At 39.5% G+C, this 22861-nt stretch overlaps 1 protein-coding gene and 1 non-coding gene across 2 annotated transcripts in view; both read right to left on the bottom strand.

Moving 5' to 3' along the window:
- Positions 1–4660: 4660 nt before the first annotated feature.
- The window catches only part of LOC129702148 (sushi repeat-containing protein SRPX2-like), a 52345-nt gene continuing 34144 nt past the window's right edge, over positions 4661–22861 (bottom strand). Inside the window, 8 exon segments of the mRNA XM_055643760.1 lie at positions 4661–5640; positions 5993–6117; positions 8906–8989; positions 8991–9040; positions 12877–13056; positions 14206–14327; positions 18232–18358; positions 19319–19495. Coding sequence (XP_055499735.1) covers positions 5460–5640; positions 5993–6117; positions 8906–8989; positions 8991–9040; positions 12877–13056; positions 14206–14327; positions 18232–18358; positions 19319–19495 — 1046 coding nt within the window. The 3' untranslated portion in view covers positions 4661–5459.
- Positions 11871–11943, bottom strand: trnaf-gaa (transfer RNA phenylalanine (anticodon GAA)). The gene has a single exon. It is a non-coding gene; the product is annotated as a tRNA-Phe (tRNA).

Below are 22861 nucleotides of genomic sequence, written 5' to 3'. Positions count from 1 at the left end.
ATTCTAGTTGTTATAGAAACATAGAAAATAGGTGCAGGAGTAGGCCATTCGGCCCTTCGAGCCTGCACCACCATTCAATATGGTCTTGGCTGATCATCCAACTCAGTATCCTGTACCTGCCTTCCCTCCATACCCCCTGATCCCTTTAGCCACAAGGGCCACATCTGACTCCCTCTTAAATATAGCCAATTAACTGGCCGCAACTACCTTCTGTGGCAGAGAATTCCACAGATTCACCACTCTCATCTCGGTCCTAAAAGACTTCCCTCTTATCCTTAAACTGTGACCCCTTGTTCTGGACTTCCCCAACATCGTGACCAATCTTCCTGCATCTAGCCTGTCTAACCCCTTAAGAATTTTGTACGTTTCTATAAGATCCCCCCTCAATCTTCTAAATTCTAGCGTGTACAAGCCGAGTCAAGGTGGGCAATTAAATATTCCAGGTATTTAAGCAAAGCAGAAGACATTGGATGGAGTTTATATAGATCCCAAAGCATTAAAAGTAATCCTGGATATTGTATTAATTAGAAAATTGGAGATGTATGTAATAAGGATAATAATTATTGCAGGCTATAAACTACATATAGAATTGGCAAATTAAATTAGCAGTAATATAATGGAGGATGAATTTGTGGGCAATTAAATGCCAAATGGTACATAATTTTGATAAATGTGAGTGCAGGAGAGAATTAGATATATCCAACATGGAAACAGGCCATTCAGCCCACCAAGTCCGTGCCATCCATTGACCTTCCTTTTACACTAATCCTACAGTAAACCCATTTCTTTTCTCCCTTCATTCCCACCAACTCTCTCCTAGATTATACCATTCACCTACATACTGTATCGAGGCCAATTAATCTACCAACCATTGTGTCTTTGCGATGTTGGGAGGAAGCTGGAGGACCTGGGAGAAACAAATGCAGTCACGGGGAGAAAGTACAAACGACACACAGATAGCATTTGAGGTCAGGATCAAACCCAGAACCCAGAGCTAATTATTTTTTTCACCAACTAGTAATCAAGACATGCAACTGCTTCCACTGGTTTCATTTCTCTGGTAAGGGGGGGGGGGGGAGCTTTCTGGAGCGCTAGTATGGGTGTTGTGCGCTAAAGGGACTGGTTTCCAGAGGACATTGTGGGCCAAATGGATTATTGGGGTAGCAGCTCAGTCTCTCAAGCCTGATGTGCTGGCAGCTCACGGCTGGTGGGCTGGCAGTTGACTCATGGCTATTTCTTGAAATTCCATTTCAAGCAGGGTGCAAGGCCACTAAATTCAAGTGCAGTTTCATACCACTTCAAGCAGGGTGCAAGGCCATCAAATTCAGGTGCAGTTTCCTACCACTTCAAGCAGGGTGCAAGGCCAACGAATTCAAGTGCAGTTTCATACCACTTCAAGCAGGGTGCAAGGCCACCAAATTCAAGTGCAGTTTCATACCACTTCAAGCAGGGTGCAAGGCCACCAGATTCAAATGCAGTTTCTTACCATTTCATGCAGGGTGCAAGGCCACCACATTCAAATGCAGTTTCATATTATTCCAAGCAGCGTGAAACCACCATAAAACCACACAAAACACCACACTCACAGTTCAGTAGACATTCAGTGTGTTCAGTTGATTCACAGCTCAAACAGAGTCATGACCTCTCCCTCCCCCATCTTGCAGAGACTGAGACACACCCCCACTTACGGGTTTTATAACCCCTCCCCCCTCCTACCAGAAGGGGCGTGGCCTTCATGGCGTGATTGACAGGAGAGAGATTCTCAACATTTTTTAAGCACTAATAACACTTTTATTTTTCATTGATGGGAAGAATCCTCTGCACCTGATGAGCAGAGGGGGACTGAGTAAGATGACCAAAAATCACAGCCGTAAGTGGTAACGTTTTATCTAAAATCAATATACAGTGCAAACAGGAAGTTGTCAAGTTTAGACTTTTAATCATTTGCTATTTCAATATAACCACCACCAACCATTTGCTGTACTTTATTTCAAACCAACCACCACCAACCATTTGCTGTGCTTTATTTAAAAACAACAACATTTTCATTTTCAAACCACATTAAGGGCACTTAAGGTCAGTAAAACCACACTAGTAGACATATGTTCAGTGCTATTCACAGACTGTGAGACATGACCCTCTCGCTCCCCCATCTTGCAGAGACTGACTGAGGCACTCAACACTTCCGGGTTTTATAGTCCCTTTGGAAGGGGCGTGGCCTTCAGGAGAGAGAATCTCAACATTTTTGAAACACTAATAATTATTTTATTTATCATCGATGGGAAAAATCCTCTTGTCCTGCACAGTGGAGGGGGACTGAGTAAGATGGCCAAAATCATAGCATTAAGTGGGAAAGTTTTTTCTAAAATCAATATACAGAACAGGAAGTGGTCAAGATCAGACTTTTAGTAATATAGATGTCTAGATTTACTTAGGCTACATACTGTTAATTACATTTAAGGATCAAAGTGGTTAATTCAGGAATTTCCATTCTAGTTATCATTTCTGATAAGGAAAAGTTAATGAATTTGGAGAAAACATTTTCAGGAGGGAAATGTAAGACCCTTTGGATGATGAAAATTGAATACAGCATTAGAAAAGGTTTCGACAAGCTGCCACATGGGAGGGATATACTAATATAAGGGCTATAAAGAGGATGTAATTTTCAATTTTAACATAGTAGCCAATTATGTTTCTCAAAGACACTCTAAGTGCTATCTACCATGATTCAATACTAGGAATACCTGTTTGCTGTTCATATCAATGATTTGAACAGAGACTCCAGGAAAATGGTACCAAAATTAGCAAGTTAATAGAGATTAGAATGATGCTATAAAAGGCTAATACAAACTGGAAAGAGGTATCGATGTCGAGTCAAGAAATACAGTACATGATGTAATTTAATGATGAGAAATATCACAAGGAGCATTTTGGTTATTATAGTTAGTAAAACTGATCAGTGTTGTGCGAACCAAAGAAAGGCACAAAATGCTGGAGTAACTCTAGTCATCTAGTCAACTCTAGTCACTGGAGTAAGCAGCATATCTGGAGAACATGGATAGGTGTCGTTTCGGGTCAGAACCCTTCTTCAGAAATTGTTGAGAACCTATGTGGGTTTACTAGGCATTTCATATTTGCTGAAGTTATCCAAGATGACAAGTTAATAGCTGCCCTGCCAATGGTAATAAGTTGGTCTTAAAGTCTAAAATCCAGAATCATTTCCATTGCATAGGGTTTACTTTGATGTACCACTCTCTATGGGATTCATCACATCTTTGTATGCAGAATGTAGTGACACTCAATCAGACTGACATTTGGACTAAAAACTAGAAGGCAATTTATTTAACATAGAAGTTAAATGAACAATATTCAGTACAAATAACGCTTATACAGTAATTTACAAATCTGCTACCCTTATCAATGTATCATAAAATTGATTTACATTACCTTGCAAATTAAAAGTAAAAGCTGTTTTGCACTTCTTTCATCACTTTGCTGGCCTGACAGATTGAAAAAGTCAAATTCTGACAGGCTGTGATAAAGTCCCATGAATACATTCCAGCTAAAGAGATATCCATCAAAAACTTGCAATGAATCAGTGAGTCATCCCATTGTCAAAGAATCCACATCTCAAAGCATAGCAGCTGTAAATTTAAAATCATAATTCACTGGACTTCAATAATCTAGGATATTCTGATTTGAGATTATATATTAATAGTTCAGGTCCAAACACCCTTGTGGAGTCAACCTTCAAAAACACTATCTAACAGTTTAATAACTATTATTCCATTCTGTTATATAACTATTTTCTTTTGTACACCCAGAATCATGTTTAAGTGTGCATTAATGCCTGTAGACTTCCAGCTTGTAATATATATTCTTGTACTTAATAGAGTACATTTTCATTTAAACCAGGTCAACTTTAATTGAATATATATAGCATAAATTATAAAATTGAACATACATAGCATATAATATCTTCACAGAATTAAAATCTATCAATAGTGATAAGCTTGTAAGGTCTCTCAATCTGTTCTTGTTACATAAAATGTATTTGTATTGTGAGAAATTCCATCAATTCCTTCACCAAAATCCCAGGAATAAGATCCAAGATTGCCGAGGTATTAGGAAACTAATCTTAACATTGACTATATAGTAATGTTAAAAGCATGGTACAAGTTACAAGGATTGCTGTGGGTAAAGACTGCAAAAACTGTGATAAAAGCTTTGGTCATACCAGTTGGGAGCTGAGCAACATCACCTCTGGAATATACTGTCAATAGACTAACTTGCAGTATTAAAATCATTGCAACAGATAATAGAGTGGCACGTTGACACAGCATTAGAGTTGCTGCCTTACTGTGCCAGAGACGTGGGTTCGCTCCTGATTAAGGGTGCTGTCTGTAAGGAGTTTGTATGTTCTCCCCGTTACCTGTGTGAATTTTCTCCGGTTTCCTCCCACATTCCAAAGACGTGCAGGTTTGTAGGCTAATTGGCTTGAAATAATTGTAAATTGTCCCTAGTGTGTGTAGGATGGTGTTGGTAGAAACATAGAAAATAGGTGTAGGAGTAGGCCATTTGGCCCTTCGAGCTAGCACCACCATTCAATATGATCATGGCTGATCATCCAAAATCAGTGCCCCATTCCTGCTTTTTCCCCCATATCCCTTGATTCCTTTAGCCCTAAGAACTAAATCTAGTGTGTGGGGATCGCCGGTCGGCACCGACTCGATAGGCCACAGGGCCTGTTTCCGTGCTGTATCATTATACTAAAACAAAACTAAACTGATAATCATTATTCTGGTGCTTATCTTTAAAAGCTACTGTAATTAAGCTATCACATAGAAATTGTAATGCTTTCTCTGAAGTTTCAATTATGGTGATTTGTATAGATCTCAGGAAATTAAATTAAGAAACATCTTAGGCAAATTATATTCAGTCCACCAGATAGAGCTAGCCTGATGAACTAAGATATATTCTCCATTTCCCCCATTTAGAAAATATCCTAGAATTGTATACATTTTCATGTAATGAACTTTATACATGTCAACTATGCTTTTACAGAAAATCAGATTTTTAGCTGCGGGAAAATGTGTGATTTCAAAGGATCATGGCAACATTTAATACATTGGAAGATAAGGAAAGAATAAACCTTCTGTCTGCAAATTGAACTGGTATCACATTGTTCGTTGAGGCAAATTGGAAGAAACATTGAGGAAAAAAAAGCCTGAGTAACACAACGAGTCAGGCAGCATCCCTGCAGAACCTAGATGGGCAACATTTCTGTTCGGGGCCCTTCTTCAGACCAGGGAAGGGTCCTGATCCATAACGTCACCTATGCATGTTCTCGAGAGATGCCGCCTGACCTACTGAGTTACTCCAGCACTTTGTGCTTTTTAATCAAGATTCCAGCATCTGCATTTGTTGTCTACTGGAAAAAAAATTATAACGTTTGAGCTTTAGCTACAGAAATCTTCCTTTTGCCTTCGGGCAGCCCTCTCATCTGCCCGCAGTATGTTTTCATCAATGAATGAAAACAGCTCACTGGGTGTAACAGGTTGAATATAACGTTCCCTGTCAGTGCCATATTTGTCAATCAGGACAACATCAAAATGCCTATCGGATAAATAATAGACTTGTCTGCAAAAGGAACAGAAAAGAAGCATGTTAATAGGCTGAAAACATCTTTCAGAATTTATTAATGCAGCATTTACTTATGGTGCTTTTTGCAAAAAGATAGCAGATAATTTGAAAATTAACACATTTCTAATAGAGAGGAGATTTTCCTCATTTGTATGTATTATACTATACAAAATTAGGGAAATTCCTTACATTTAACAGTTGCTATGGTAAAGGTAGGTACACCTGCATATTAAGCCCAGACATTCTCATTTGTTTAGAAGTGGTGATTGAAACTTGGAGTCTTCAGTCTGTGGACAAGATCTAAGCTGGCCATCATCCGTAGTCTAAGTAATGGCAGTGTCTGTCATACCTGAGTTCATCAGCCATTTCTGTAGAAAGCTGCTGCTCCTTTATGCGTCCCACTAGTTTTGGTGGATTTCCAATCAATTCTATTACTGTTATTTGCCACTGTTCAAATCCACAGGAAGCATTCACCTTCCTCCTGTCTCTGTGTATATAACATTTCAACAGTAGACACTATCTCTGGCAGTTACCCAGTATAGCAAATATTACATTGTGATTATATAAATATAAGCTTTAAACTGCTTTGATATGTCTGTTGTATTTATAAATGCAAGGCATGACAGTCTGTTCAATTATACCTGTATATTCCTCATAAGCGATACTTGGGATTGAGGATTAGTTGCATTCATTCAATTTCTGGGTTGTGAGATGACTGTTGAGGGCAATATTTGACACATACATTATCATAGGTGAGGCAGGAGGTGCTTGACAGGGCAGGTTGATTGATGCAGTTGGTTGATGGATAGTTAGTGAGGTGATGGTGTCTTGCTGGTTACACAAAAAACATTCACCTTCTGTTTAATTCAACAATGAATCAGCACAGGGTCTCTGTGTATACAACCCCCGGGGTGCAGACAGTAGACACTATTTCTCTGGCAGTTACCCCAGAGAGGTAGGCAAATATTACCGGGAGGTATTGTGATTTATATAAATATAAGCTCGCCCAAACTGCTTTGATATGTCTGTTGTATTTATAAATGCAAGGCATGACAGTCTGTTCAATTATACCTGTATATTCCTCATAAGCGATACTTGGGATTGAGGATTAGTTGCATTCATTCAATTTCTGGGTTGTGAGATGACTGTTGAGGGCAATATTTGACACATACATTATCATAGGTGAGGCAGGAGGTGCTTGACAGGGCAGGTTGATTGATGCAGTTGGTTGATGGATAGTTAGTGAGGTGATGCTGTCTTGCTGTTTATGCCAGGCTCCTGCGTGCTGTTTATGCCAGGCTCCTGCGTGCTTCCAATAAATGGACTGGAGGTTCTCAATGAAATCCCACATGCATCGCCTTTATTTTGAGGAGTCGTAAATGAGGGATTCCCTCGGGTTGGTGGTAATGATACACTTTTTCAAGGGAGTTTTGAGAACATCCTTGATTCTTTTCCCTTGGAATGATGGAACAGGGAATGGAATGCCTGTTCACAAGTACAATATTGAAATGAATCGGCACATTGAGGCCAACTGATTGTTCACAGGAACGTATGTTTGCTTATCCTGTGAATGTATATGGAGAATTTTGCAGAAACTCAGGGGCTGTGAGGTGCTTGCTCTAAGCAGTTTAGGGAACCACCTTTTGGTAAAGACAAGTATTAATGATGAAATTGGCCATCACTTTCAACATGGCAGCACAGCATTTAAGCAGAGTGAATGTTTGAACATCAAATACTCTGGCCTGGCACAAAACTCATTGGAAAACTGTATGTCCATTTCCCTCCACAGTTGTTGCCTAACCCACTGAGACCTGCCTTCAGCACTTTGTTTTTTGTTCAAGATTCCCACATCTGCAGTCTCTTGTGACCATTGCTCAATAGCCATGTGTCACAGTTACTCCTATTTTACCAGCTAAAAATCATCTACTTGCTGTACCTACTTGAAACAATTTTTCTGAGGTTTCCAGGCAGTATAGAACCATGTGGAACTCCAAGGAGACGCTGATAATTGGTTCCACCAGACCTGTACCATACCTCCCATGTTTAATCTTTCTAACCTATTACTGCCTTCCATTTACCCTCTCATTGCACAACATTTTCTCACACCATAAGTACAACGACCTTTACTGGAAATCTGAAATATTAAAAAATATTTGCTGGAAACACTCAGCAGGTCTGGTGGTTTCTGGAAAAAGAGGAACTGAGATAACATTTCAGTTCTGAGATATTTTGTCAGAACTGCGCACAAAACTCTATTATAATTTATAGTAAGAGTGGGGAAATGATGGCAAGACTAAAGGATACCTCTGACATGCCAAGACCCTAAGAAGGTCATAAATGACACACAGGTCCCTATGAAAATAGCGTCTTCTAGCCTTTTCCCATGGAGTCTCCAATTTTGTCCAAGCTGCTTCTGAGCCCTGGTCTGAAGTTCCAACTTACACATCACAACCAATATACTACATATGAAAGAGGTAAGCAGGTTTGAGTGCAGAAATTTCAGTTGATCTTATCTAAAGTCTATGACTCTATGTGGTCAATGTAAGCTGGTTTTAGGACTGTGGTCATCATAGCATGATCTGCAACAGATGGCAGAAAGTTGAGCAAAATCTACCAGTGCATAGAAATCAAAACAATGACAATCTGGCCTATGTTGTGACTGATACTAACAATTGATCTGAAGTGGATCATTATGACAATTACTCCCAGTAAGACTCAAAATGCACAAGGAACTATAATATCAAGTATGCATCCCTTGCAAGTCATTTTCACAAGCATAAAACGTAATAGGAAGTACCCACCCTAACAAATTGAGTTGTTAAATTTAGACAGAAAACCCAGTGGGAAACAAACAGCACAGTGCTACAGAATTTCAAGTCCGTAATGTTTACAAACAATATTTTGCTACATGTTTGTTTGAAAGCCTCAGATTAGACCTTTCATTTATTTGATACTTTTCTCCAATTTCACAAGGTATGGAAGAAAGGAAGAGGGCGGAACAAATATTTGACCAGAACCACTGACTTCCTTACAATCACAAGTTTTTCAAAATGCATTTCGTAATCCTGAAAAATGATTTGGCAAATGGGCGGCTTGAGAAGACACGACAAAGCATATCACTCACAGATAACCCATTTAAAATTCCAAATAGACACACATTTGTGTAAGTGCAATTTACAATTATTATTAGGGATTCATTCCATGTAAAGAACAGGCAGAAATCTCAGTGGTAATGTTGACTTTCAGATATCCATTTACTGACCTGAAGATAGGTCATCTGCGTCCTGTAGTATCTATCAGATGGGCTTGGGGAGGAAATGATGAGGAGACGCTGAATTTCAAAAAAACTGATCCAAGAGAGCAGCCACTGAATTCACATCAACGTTAATCTGAATTCCTGCAATTATATTAAGAAAGCAACATGCTGCCATCAGACTTCATTCGTTGCATGTTTCATCGTTTTCCAGGAAGCACACTAAATAACCTGTATGGGGGAGAGAGTGTGCAAGGGGCAAGGCAACATTTTTCTAATGTTGGTTACACATTAGCAATGCTCTGGTAATATTTGTGCTAAATATCCTTGGTTTATGTAGCTGGAAAAGTTTAGCATTGGTACAATTGAAACACATTTCTGCCTAAGTTGTCATTAAAAATCACACCATTTTCAACCCTTGATGACTACAAACCTGCCTTTGCACTCTTGTTATTCCAGTTAAAACTTTCACTGAATTGATCAATGGCAAGATAAACCAAATCGTACCCATATTTAGAAGTAAAATCTCAATTCAAGTGCTCCTGGGGAAGTCCTGGAAAATAGGAGCTGACATGAAAATGGGAAGAAAAATACTGACTTAGAGAACTTGACCAAGGTGAAGTGAATAGATAAAGTACAACAGGAACATAGTACCTGGCAGAGCATAGTGGAAGATTGGCAAGGGGGGAGTCATCAGGAGTCCAAAGCCTTCCGCATAAGCAGAGAAACATTGTGATTGGACAGTTATTTTTGACCACTACAGCACCAGGCTGTGATTTGCTCTGGCAATCATTTTAAATCTGCTTACTTGCTTCCTTCTCAACTGCATGTTGAACAGGAGTTCAATGCATTTCGTTGTCTCTGTACTGTACACTGACAATGACAATTAAAATTGAATCTGAATCTGAGACAAATCCTTTTGAAATGTGATTGCAGAAAACATGTTTTGTTCAGGAAGCAGGATTGCAGTAGAAAGAAAGACACTTTGTGGGAAACTTTCAGCTGTCACTCATCAGAAAAATGGAAGATCAACAGAGAACAATCCAGTGGTGCCCATGTGTGCACCGTTCAATATCTAGGTGGCTTTGAAACAAGTCATTTGCACTTCTGGCCAAATTCAATGATGCTGAGAGCATCTGGCTCTGTCCTCAGCAGCGCCATCTGCTGGATACTTTCAGAGGCTTTGAATTCCTCTTCAGGTTTAGTTTAATTTAATTTAGAGACAGAACATGGAAACAGTCTGTTCGAGTCCATGCTGACCATCGATAGCCTGCTCTATGTTATCCCATCTTCTCATTTACTCCTTAAACACCAGGGTTAATCTTACAGAGGCCAATTAACCTATAAACCTGCACTTCTTTGGGATGTGGGAGAAAACCAGAACATCTGCAGGAAACCCACCTGGTCATTGGGAGAATGTGCAAACTTCACATAGACAGCATCTGAGGTCAGGATTGAACCCAGGTCTCTGGTGCTGTGAGGCAGCCCCTTTACCAGCTGCGTCACTGTGCCACCTTGGTTCAGTTAGCATTCATGAGATCATGTGAAGAAGGGTCTCGACCCAAAACACCATCTGTCCTTTTACCTCCACAAATGCTGCCTGACCTGCTGAATTCCTCAAACACTTGTTTTTTGCTCAAGATTCCTGCATCTGCGGTCACTTGTGTCTCTTTCTTGAGATTAAATGCTTTTTTTCCCCTAATGCCTTCATGCCAAACTAACTCCTCTCAACCAATCATCTCAACATCTAGCTTCTTTGTGTGGCGTGCAACATCTAATTGACTTCAGATTTTGCAGAACTTTATCTAAAGGATTTCAAAAGTGCAAAGTTCAGTTGTAGCCTGGGGTCAGTTTTGTGTGTGCTATTTGGGTATATACTAAAGGGGAATGTATTTACAGAGCGCACAAATCTGGCAGAAATTATCTTTCATATTGTATTTTAACCTATGTTTTGACAAGTAAACAGCTAGAATTATAAACAATGATTCCACATGGGTGTCAACAATCCATCTGCTCTGCATTATTTTGTAGATATTTTATTATGGCTATTGATAACATATAATATATATGATAATATAATCTGAGTAAAATCAAGAATAATATATATCGATAGGACTCCTTAACTGGTCAAAATGTTTTAGATATCCCTACGTGCACTGAATTATATTTTTGAAATTCAATGAATCATAAGCTGGGACCTTTCTGATAAATGTCTATATTTCAAGCAGAGCCACTGGATTCACATGTTTAAACGGAACGGGTCAGGGACTTCAATGCACGTATTATCAAGATCAAACCTGTCAATTCACTTTGCAGCTTGACTCCCCATAGATTCTGGTCATGGAAGTCCACCCTGTTAAGATTCCTGTACACTAAATCATATGATAGGAGTATGGGGCTACAGACACATTACTTTATTTTATTAAACCAATTCAGTTTAGTTTAATCTTTCTAAATTATTTACATGTTTTTTATTTAACTTTAATTCTTATTTTAATTCTTATTTTAATTCCAAAAATATCTATATATTGTAGGCATTGAAAATAATTATTAAAATCCCCTCTACTTTGACAACCATCAAAGCTGGAAGTGGGACTTTTTTTTAGGTCCTGCCACTGTCCAGGTTTTGTTGCCAGAATTTAGGATGTTTTGGATCAGTTAGCAGGTCCTTGAGATCCAAGATAGTATGGGTGTGGAAAAATTATAGGTGCTTATTCCAAGTCAGGAAGATTTTGGCATCAAATTGTGCTACATATTTAAAGATGTTCCATCTAGTTTAGTTTAATATTGTAAGTAATACTGAGACACAATGAAAAGTTTTTTCGTTGCAGACTATCCAGTCAGTGAAAAGACAATACATGATTACAATCAAGCCGTCCATAGTGTACAGATACAGGATAAAGGGAATAGTATAGTGCAAGATAACATCCAGTAAAGTCCGATTAAAGATAGAAATAAATGTATCCCCCACAACTGCCGAAACCCGGGATTGAACCAGGGACCTTTAGATCTTCAGTCTAACGCTCTCCCAACTGAGCTATTTCGGCAGATGAAATAATAAATACATTTTTGTATTTATTAATTTGTAAATGTAAATAATATATTTTTGAAGATAATGCCCCAAATCAGGTAAACATTAGCTTCAATCTAAAAAATAAAATAAAAGTAATTACTGCAGGATTACTGTGTTGGTGCAATTATTTTGAAACAGATCACGTATGAGATTCTTTCTTCATGAAGTCAACCGAAAATCGTTCCTACACGATTACTCTTGAGAGTATCAATAAATGTCTTCTATTGTAGTTGAAATGGTGGCAAGTGGCTTGTTAAATTAGAACTGGTTGATTCAGAATTTAACCATATAACCATATAACCATATAACAATTACAGCACGGAAACAGGCCATCTCGACCCTTCTAGTCCGTGCCGAACACATATTCTCCCCTAGTCCCATATACCTGCGCTCAGACCATAACCTTCCATTCCCTTCCCATCCATATAACTATCCAATTTATTTTTAAATGATAAAAACAAACCTGCCTCCACCACCTTCACTGGAAGCTCATTCCACACAGCCACCACTCTCTGAGTAAAGAAGTTCCCTCTCATGTTACCCCTAAACTTCAGTCCCTTAATTCTCAAGTCATGTCCCCTTGTTTGAATCTTCCCTACTCTCAGTGGGAAAAGCTTTTTTGTGTGTGTCTTACCTTATGTATCTGTCTAACAACTATTATAATAAACAATGGATTGAACTTAAGTATAAGGAGTGCAGATACATGTTTTGACTCAAGCTAGCATTTGCTGTTGTGTAAAGGTGAATGTCAATTACCTAGACTATGTGTGTGAGAAATATTGTTACATTTTAACTTTATTTCAATTTACAATTCAGGGAGCTGCAGTTCTGTTATGGAGTTTAATGTTTATTTTCTGCGGATGAATGTAAAGTGGCACATTCCTAATATCTCATTAAATCCACTTACGTACACAAGATGGTGGCATTCCTGACCAGCTTCGATTAAAGAGACACACTCTTTTGAAGGTACCCTGACGTTCGTAGCCTCCTTCACACGTGTGAGTGCAGGTTGCACCATAGTTATTGCCATCAGATGTACAAGTGATGTAACCATTGGAAGGGGGGTTCAAAAGAGGGCATCTTCGAACTGTCTCAGAAATAGATAAATACTCAAACTAGAGAGAGTTAAGAACATGCACATATAAAATAGACAATTAACAAAACTAAACAGGATGTTGTACTGAAATATAGGATTAGAACAGTCTCGACGGTTAACACATTTGATAAGGTCCCAAATAAAAGATTAGTGATCAAAGTTCGAGCACATGATATTGGGGGTAGGGTGCTGACATGGATAGAAAATTGATTGGCAGATAGGAAATAAAGGGTAGGGATTAATGGGTCCCTTTCTGAATGGCAGGCAGTGACTAGTGGGGTACCGCAAGGCATGGTGCGGGGACCGCAGTTATTTACAATATAATATTTAATGATTTGAAGGGATTACAAGTAACATTAGCACATTTGCAGATAACACAAAGCTGGGTGGCAGGGTGAACTGTGAGGACGATGCTATGAGAATGCAGGGTGACGTGGACAGGTTGGGTGAGTGGGCAGATGCAGTTTAATGTGGATAAATGTGAGGTTATCCACTTTGGTGGCAAAACAGGAAGGCAGATGGTGTCTAAATGGTGTCTTTGGGAGATGTCATGGAGTTGCTGCCTGACAGCGCTTGCAGCTTCGGAGACCCAGGTTCGATCCCAACTACAGATGCTGTCTGTACGGACTTTGTACGTTCTCCCCATGACCTGTTTGGGTTTTCTCTGAGATCTTCGGTTTTCTCCCACACTCCAAAGACGTACAGGTGTAATTGGTTTGGTAAATGTAAACATTGTCCCCAGTGGGTGTAGGATAGTGTTAATGTGCAGGGATCGCTGGTCGGTGTGGACCCAGTGCTGTATCCGCGCTGTATCTCTAAACTAAATAAATACACTATAAAAGCAAACCCACCAACAATGGAATGGAATTGAAAAGTAAATTTGTTTTATTCAACTTACTTGGTATCCAGGTTGAACTGCACAATGAGGAACTTGAATTATTCTGGTTTACAGGGGAAGAAATATTTTATGGCATTGCCCATGATATGCAGTTTATTAATTTAATGAATTGTTTTGTTTATTACCATATGTATCTGTGTGTATTGTATTTACTGGCTTGTTATGCTTTGCAATTAAGAATTTAACTGTTCTGGTGTTGGTACATATGACAATTATACACTCTTTTGACTTAACTAACCTACCAAAAACTGTCACAGTGAATTTGCAAGTGGCTTTGTTCCTTTCTCTGTCATAGGCCACATAACGAATGACATGTTCACCCTTTCCAAACTCAGAACCTGAGGCTGGTCCCTTCAAAATTAATCTGGAAAAGGATGAAAGTTTATTATCTCACAACCAGTTCACAAAAATTGAGACATCCTTCCTGAAATAATTATTCAACTGTTGTGTTTTAAGCTTCTATCTGTTAGCAGCATCAAAACCCAAGCTGTGATGCAAAGTTTAATTTTCTTGAAAACTTGCAGGCTTACTCCCAGAAATCCATGCATATCAAGGATTCTCTTCAGCAGCCACTTCTATGGAAACAAATGAACTTAAATGCTGCAATTACTACCTGTCACGAAAAATAATTAACATCCATTGTATTACCAAGAAATAGGATTCCTATACAGTTGGGGCAATTTACAGAGGTCCATTTAAATCTACAACCCCACACATCTTTTGGGGTGTGGAGGAAACTGGAGCATATAGGGGAACCCCACATTGTTACAGGAAGGACGTGCAAATTTCATGCAGGTTGTCCCAGAGGCAAACTGTAGACGCCATATCACCAGGGGAACCCCACATATGTGTGTAATGATTGTGTTTATAATTTGTTTGGTTGTTTTGTTGTTTGTCTTTTGCACAAAAGTCCGCGAGCATTGCCACTTTCATTTCACTGCACATCTCGTATGTGTATGTGACAAATAAACTTGACTTGACTTGACTTGATTGAACCTGCATCTCTTGTGCTGTGAGACAGCAGGTCTACCTGCTGTGAGACAGCAGGTCTACCAGCTGTGCCACTTACCACCCTATTGTTGGTCCCATTCTGATTTGTATCATATCACAAACCATGTTTAATTTCCATCAAGATCACTTGGAAGTATTGGCAAATATCCATCTGCAAATACCTGTACCACTTTATATATCTGGATAAACTTTTTCCAAAGTCAACAAACATGTGAAATCATTGGATAGTGTAGAGGAAAGGGCAAAATGGGGAATAATCCAAAGGGAGGACAGGATTGGGAATCAGGAAAGTATGAATGGGAATACAGAAAAACTATAATTATCAATATGGTGTTAAATAATAAAATATGAGTGGGTCACAATATTTGATTTTAATATGTGTTGCAAACACAGAATTTTGGGGGAACGAATTAATTTTGTGTGATCATTTGCATGTTAGTAATGCTCAAATAACTAATCACTTACAGACAAATATTGGGCCAGACCTTGATGCAAGAAACAAGCTGATCATGCTTGCTCCAGCATACCAACCTATTGAAGTATTAATGCTTCAGATTCACCATTACAGACTTTGCACTCTGAGCCAAACTGAGTGAAAGTGCAAAGTTGTGTAGTGACATATCTGTAGCACATTGGAGCCAAGAAAATCTCTACTCAGGAAAAAACTGAACAACAAACTTGAAAGCTGGTAATGCCAGGCTCAGCCAGCTGTTAAAATTATCAAGGACACAACTTTTGATTATCCTTTATATCGAATTATCAGGTTAAGTAAACAATCAAAATGTTAAAATTATTGAAAACAATCCACATATTTAATCACTTAAAATACTAAACAACTAAAAATATCCAAGCAAACTCAATTAATTCAAAACATCTAAATAAACTTTCTCTCTCTTAGCCACTCCTTAAACAAATGGGCTTGCTGTTCCAGCACTAAGTTTAACCTGCCATAGATTCAGCAGGCAGATGCACCCTTGCAACTGCTAGGGAACTCGAATGACTTCATGTTTCCTTTGGAATCGAACATTGGAGAACAGCTGGCTAATTCCAGGGATGTAAATACTGCAAGTCCAGCATTTCCCCAACCATGAGGAAATGCTGGAAAGTCTGTGCCTAACAGGTTCTGGGGAAATGCTGGAATTGCAGTACTGTATTGACATCCCTGCAATTATCCAGCTGTACTCTAATGTTGGAATCCAATGGGAATGTGGTCATTCCAGTTCCCTTGCAGTCTGGCACAGACTTTTTCCCAGGGGCTGACCTCCAGAAGTCCTCAGCTTATGATACAGATTCATTCCCGAGAACCATTTGTATCTGAAACTGTTCATGAGTTGGAAACGAACAAAAACAATCTATGGGAGAGGTTCTCAGAAACAGTACTGACAATAGAGAAAACTGGCACAGGAAGAATGGCCGCACCTCCCTGAGTGAGTGAGTGAGTGAGTGAGCGAGTGAGTGAGCGAGTGAGTGAGCGAGCGAGTGAGTGAGCGAGTGAGTGAGTGAGTGAGTGAGTGAGTGAGTGAGTGAGTGAGTGAGTGAGCGAGTGAGTGAGTGAGCGAGCTCAGTAATCCCACCTGTTTGGCTCCACCTACTCCTCAGTTGTTGCAGATTGGGTGGATTGAGAGAAGAAAGGGGATATGTTCCATTCCCACCCAGCACATGATTCCTGCAAGCCCACAGCAGCCTGAAAATGTAACCCCATCCATTCTGCTGGTCTTTCAAATGCTTTTACATACAGGGTGTCCATACATCAGATGTTCGTAACCCAGGAAGGACCTGTACCAATTGGAAACGAGGAACTGCAGATGTTGGTTTATAAAAATAGGCAAAATGCTGGAGTAACTCAACAGGTCAGAAAGCATTATGGAAAGGTGACATTTCAGGTTGGGACCCTTCTTAAGACTGGTTGTGGGAGGTGGGGGATAAGAAAGCTGTAGGAGAGGAGCGACAGGACACAACCTGACAGGTAAACCGTATACAATCATGAGAGGAATAGATTGGGGAGATGCACAGTCTCTTGCCTAGAGTAGGGGAATTGAGGACCAGGTTTAAGGTGAAGAGGAAAAGATTTAATAGGAATCTGAACGGTAACTTCTTTCACACAAAGGGTAGTGGGTGTATGGAACAAGCTGCCAGAGGAGGTAGTTGAGGCAGGGACTATTGCAATGTTTAAGAAACGGTTAGATATTGAAATCTGGATTGAGTTTCTTTGCTATTACAGATTCTGGCCACAGAGTGTCACTGTGAAACAACCTCACATATAAAGAGAGGTTCAGAAACCAAAGCAACATTTGTATTAGATGCTGAAACCACAGCAAGCCTGAAGATGGGTCCCGACCCAAAACTTCACATATCCATGTTCCCCGCTGTGTTACTCCAGAGTCTTTTTTTGTAAAACAACATCTTGAGTTCCTTGTTTCCACAAGATACGTACAGACTGGCCATGGGAGAGCAACAGTCTTGGTATTAAGATCAGTGGGAAAACCTCAGTACTGGTTTTTGATAATGCTTGCGGTGGTGTGTCCTCTCTGGCACTTCCAGCCCCACTGTTGCATTTGCCATTGTTGTTCCTGCCTCTAAAACCTGCATCCCTCACCTCCACCCACCAACAAACGCACGCCATTCAGGCCACTGGACCTTTCAGTCTACCGCTGGCAGTTCTATTGTCAGTCCTTCCTGTGCTGGCTTCCTCAGTCTACCACTGTGCTTGCTGCTACTGGCTCAAAGCTGCCTGTAGCCGGACCCTGCTCCTGCTGGCACCAAACTGCACCCAGCAACGTCATTCCAAGCATTTACAGAGAATGCAAACAAATACTGACCAGCACTTATTCAAACAGAACCTAGAATGAACCATTGCAAGTTGTGAAGGTCATGGCCATATAGGTGATCACTTAACTTCTTTCCATTAGCTCCATTTACCCCTCTAATGGTTCTCCGAATAAATAATGAGAATATCCTGTGGATTTTTTTTTGCATCCTCTAAGATGTCTAAGTTTCTTATTTCCTTCAATATAGGCATCATTTGCTGATCTTTAACTCTATCCAATCTCACTTTTCCCTTACTTCCTGCTTCTTCCAACAACCTGCACATTCTAATCCTAACATCATCCACTCCCTCTAGTTTTTGTGAGATTACCAGAAGTAGTCCTTCGAGCTGAATGTTGGCTCTAACCCACCATAGCTGCTGTCATCATGGAAGATGAACTGTAACTATATGATGCCAGCACTGAAAATGGGGTATTTTGTCTCGTACTAACTTTGTGCTGTGTTTATCAACCACATCCTTTATCCGTGGAGGATCCCAGTATATGCGAGTCGTCAGCTGCCCTGGTTCCGCCACCTTTTCACGAGACCCTGGGCACTTTATCCTGGGAGGTTCGTAATCTGTTAAAAATAAACAATTGTTATTTGTTTTTGCTAATCCAACCCACGATGAAGGCCATGACCAATGGCATGGATTGCTTTGCAGTTGTTGGTAGCTCTGAGCAAAAAAAAATATTTACCGTATCTGCTGGCTGAGAAGAACGAGGCAATTTTATATATATGGCTGTCTGCGAAGCTGTTCCAGGCAATAAAATGTCTACCTTGGGAAATTTGTTGGTTCTTTGTTCTCTGGCAGGTTCCAGTTAAGCCAAGTTAAAGTAAGAGAATGTCCTCTTCCTGTTGTTGAACTAGTTTAGCCAATGATCTTAGTTCTCCTCAGGCACTGAATCACAAGTAAACTGTTCCCAAAACTGCGTAGTTAACAATATTATTCTTAGAAGGTACTGGAATCGCTGGTGTTAAAAAAAAATAGACAGCTCACTGGAGTAATTAAATACATTTATTCTGCACTTATCCATTTTACATTTGATTTGGAATTATTTGATATTGATATTAATTGATTTAAAAAAGTTTTTTATATAAGCACCCCTCTTCTTAACAACTGTAAACATTATAATAAAGAAGATATGGCCAGAAGTGAATCTGCTTTACAACAGATGACTATTTAAAAGGATTTCCAGTGCTTTGATAACTAGGGGGTTTTGTAGGAAGTGGGATGAATCAGAACTGTTAAGGGTGAGAACAATTTCCGCCAAGCAGAGAAGAGTTAATATACTTGCTTGCCACTTATTACACATGGGATGATATTGATCCAATAATTGAAAAGTTATGAAAATATGAAACATTCGCTGTTATCAGTAAAATAATACCAGTGAAGAAAATGATGATTGAATTGTAGGACCAGATGATCCCCTTGAAGAGCAAATATTAAGACAAGAGAATTTTTTACATTTTCTTCTTTTTATACGTTTTCTAAAAAGTCACTAAATACAGAACTAAATGGCTTCCAGTCTAATTTACCTACGCATATAGGTTCAGTCCCACTCCAATGGCCATTCTGCAGGCACACTCTCCTTCTATCTCCTTCCAGTTGGTATCCTTGTTCACATATGTACTCACACTGAGAATCCATGCGTGTCCCCTTTGAGCATGCATATGATCCATAGGGAAACACAGGAAGTAGATAACAACGTACCTCTGGAAAATAAGAGAGTCATTAAGGAATAAACTTGAATTACCAAAACTTTTGTCGTATAAGCTAATAATTTCCTCTGGTTATTGAACATATGTCACTCAGAGACATGCCAGTTTTATGATATTGAGGAGTTTATGATCGGGTTCATTGTGTTTACAGAGTCAGCACAAAAGAGGACTAGTTTATATGAATATCCATGTAAATTAATAACCAAAGCCGTATACAACAAGGAAAAGAAACAATATCATATTATTGATGTTTTAATCTATAAGCAATGCTGCCCATAAGGATTGAAAAAAAATCTTGTGACATAAAACTGTCAGGTGCAGGTTAATTAATTCTGTGACTTTGCAAATGTTATCATGTGAATCCTGTTCCTGAGATTAATGCAATTCAGAATTCTCCAGTTGCATTGATCACACTGAGCACTCTGGATGTCTCTGATTCTTGGAGGGCCATCTAATTTCTTCAGTTATAGAAAACCTCACTGCACATTCAGTTCACTGTTTTTAGTATCAAATAAATGTGGTAGTCCAAAAGATATTGCCAGAGGAAAGATATATTTATATGCACTTTGCAGAAGCTCGATTGACTTAGATAACATTTATAGCCCATTCACAATTGTGAACCTGAAAAATATTGCATTCTTTCCAGGAAAGGTATTTGATTAATGCTGAGTAAGAAGGTCCAATATTTAGGCCCAGGACAATGAAAGAGCAACAATACGTTGTCAAGTAAGAATATAGATGTTCTCATCACCTGCTGCTCTTGCCTCTTGTATTTTCTCTGGCCACGCAAGAAAAATGGCAAGGGCATTTATTTTATATAAGCTGGATACATGAAAGGAACAAAGCATGAGCATAATTCTATTGTTTAATTCCATGTTGGTGCCAGTGGATTCACCATTTTTGAGGAAACTGTTCTACAAGAATGGAATTGAGATTGAGTTAATAAATGTATTACACTGTTCCCAAACAGGTGTTAAATACATTTAGTTTCAAACAATGAATAGAAATAAATCTTCTCACGGAGCAGGTAACAAGGTGTGCTTTTTATTGGACTGCCTTTTATTGGCAGTGCAGAGGGAAATCTCGATGACGGGCTCCCTGTTGGTCACCAATTTCCTGATCTTCACACTTGCACAATGCAACACAGATGTATACAATGCACAATGTGCATCTGGTATCCTGAACTCAGCAGCTATGGTTCTGGACCCTATTGAATTACAAAAACATATTTTTGTCATATCAAGCTTGACTAGACCTTCAGGGCCTAATTGGTTTGTGCAGCTGCAGACATTCTGCAGGAGACGCAGCTGCAATCAAACAAACTCCAGCCCAATATTCCATTTCATTATTTTCAACTTGTTGTCATACTTAACATTTCCCTTTCCCTACTTTGTCATTCTTATCTATGTATATCACTAAAACTCTCATTTTATGTGTATTACTCATGATTGTCCTGTGGTGTGTTGTTATCAAGTTTCGTTCAGATTGATGTTATGTTTTACAAGTTATTCACATTTTAAACTTTATAAAATCCAGTTTGAGAAAAATTATTTGAACTTGCACTGGCAGTTCGCAGGGTATGACGTCACAATGGGATATAATTTACATAAACTGCCTGTCAACAGTGCTTCACCCCACAATGACATCACAATGGGAACTCATTTACATATAAAAAACAGCAGCTTCCGCCTCACAATGACGTCAAGAGCAGGAGGGGACAGGGGTTATGGAGGGAGGGAGGGAGGGAGTGACTGAGGGTAGAGGAAAGGAGAGGGTGAGGTAAGGGAGGGAGTGGGGGAAGGGAGTAGGTGAGGGGAAAGAAGAGAGAGGATGAAGAGGAGGGGAGGGAGTGTTAGGGATGAGGGGAAATGAGCCACGCTTGCGCAGTTGGGGGGGCTATGGGTGAGTGGTGGAATACTGTGTTAGGGGAACGGGTTGCGTTGGGGGAATGGGTGAATGGTAGAATATTGCGTTGGGGGAATAGGGCCCAACGGGTCCCACTTGGTTTAGTTTAAATATAAAATGAAGAATGAGTGGGCGGGATGTTCTAATGATAAAGGCATTAGTGAAAAAAGATCTTGACTCGGGAGATCAGAAAATAGATTATATTTGGCTGGATATAAGGAAGTAGAAGCCATCCTAGTAGGAACTAAGGTATCTTATAGAAACATATCAAATTATAAAAGGACTGGACAAGCTAGATGCAGGAAAAATGTTCCCAATGTTGGGCGAGTCCAGAACCAGGAGCCACAGTCTTAGAATAAAGGGGAGGCCATTTAAGACTTAGGTGAGAAAGAACATTTTCATCCAGAGAGTTGTGAATTTATGGAATTCCCTGCCACGGAGGGCAGTGGAGGCCAAATCACTGGATGGATTTAAGGGAGAGTTAGATGGAGCTCTAGGGGCTAGTGGAATCAAGGGATATGGGGAGAACGGAGGCACGGGTTATTGATTGGGGATGATCACAATGAATGGCGGTGTTGGCTCGAAGGGCCAAATGGCCTCCTCCTGCACCTATTTTCTATGTTTCTATGAATTGTCTTAGGCCCCATAGTAATAGGTAGCCAGTTTAATCGATTAGAAATCCAAAAATAATAGGGGCTTTGCTATGAATAATCATGGGGGACGTTTATATCCATTAGAAGCTATGTAAACAGATAATCAATGGAAAACATCTATATAACAAAAAGTCTGATCTTGACCACTTCCTGGTGTTCTATTTATTGATTTTAGAAAAAATGCTGCCACTTGTGGCTGTGATTTTTGGCCAACTTACTCAGAGTCCCCCTCCGCTGCGCAGGACAAGAGAATTTTTCCCATTTATGAAAAATAAAAGAGTTATTAGTGTTTAAAAAATGTTAAGATTCTCTCTCCTGAAGGCCACGTCCCTTCCAGAGGGACTATAAAACCCGGAAGTGTTGAGTTACTCAGTCAGTCTCTGCAAGATAGGGGAGCGAGAGGGTCACGTCTCTCAGTCTGAGCTGTGAATAACACATGTTTACTAAACTGTGAGTGTGGTTTTACTGACCTCGAGTGCCCATAATGTGGTTTGAAAATGAAAATGTGGTTGGTTTGAAATAAAGCACAGCAAATGGTTGGTGGTGGTTGGTTTGAAATAAAGCACAGCAAATGGTTGGTGGTGGTTTGTTTGAAATAAAGCACAGCAGATGGTTGGTGGTGGTTGGTCTGAAATAGCAAATGATTAAAAGTCTAAACTTAACAACTTCCTGTTTGCACTGTATATTGATTTTAGATAAAACGCTATCATTTACAGCTGTGATATTTGGCCATCTTACTCTGCTCATCAGGTGCAGAGGATTCTTCCCATCAAATAAAAGTGTTATTAGTGTTTAAAAAAAT

Source organism: Leucoraja erinacea, chromosome 12, assembly GCF_028641065.1.
Source record: "Leucoraja erinacea ecotype New England chromosome 12, Leri_hhj_1, whole genome shotgun sequence".
Classification (NCBI taxonomy): domain Eukaryota; kingdom Metazoa; phylum Chordata; class Chondrichthyes; order Rajiformes; family Rajidae; genus Leucoraja; species Leucoraja erinaceus.
The sequence above is the reverse complement of the archived record's forward strand: the minus strand, read 5'-3'. Positions and strand labels throughout refer to the sequence as shown.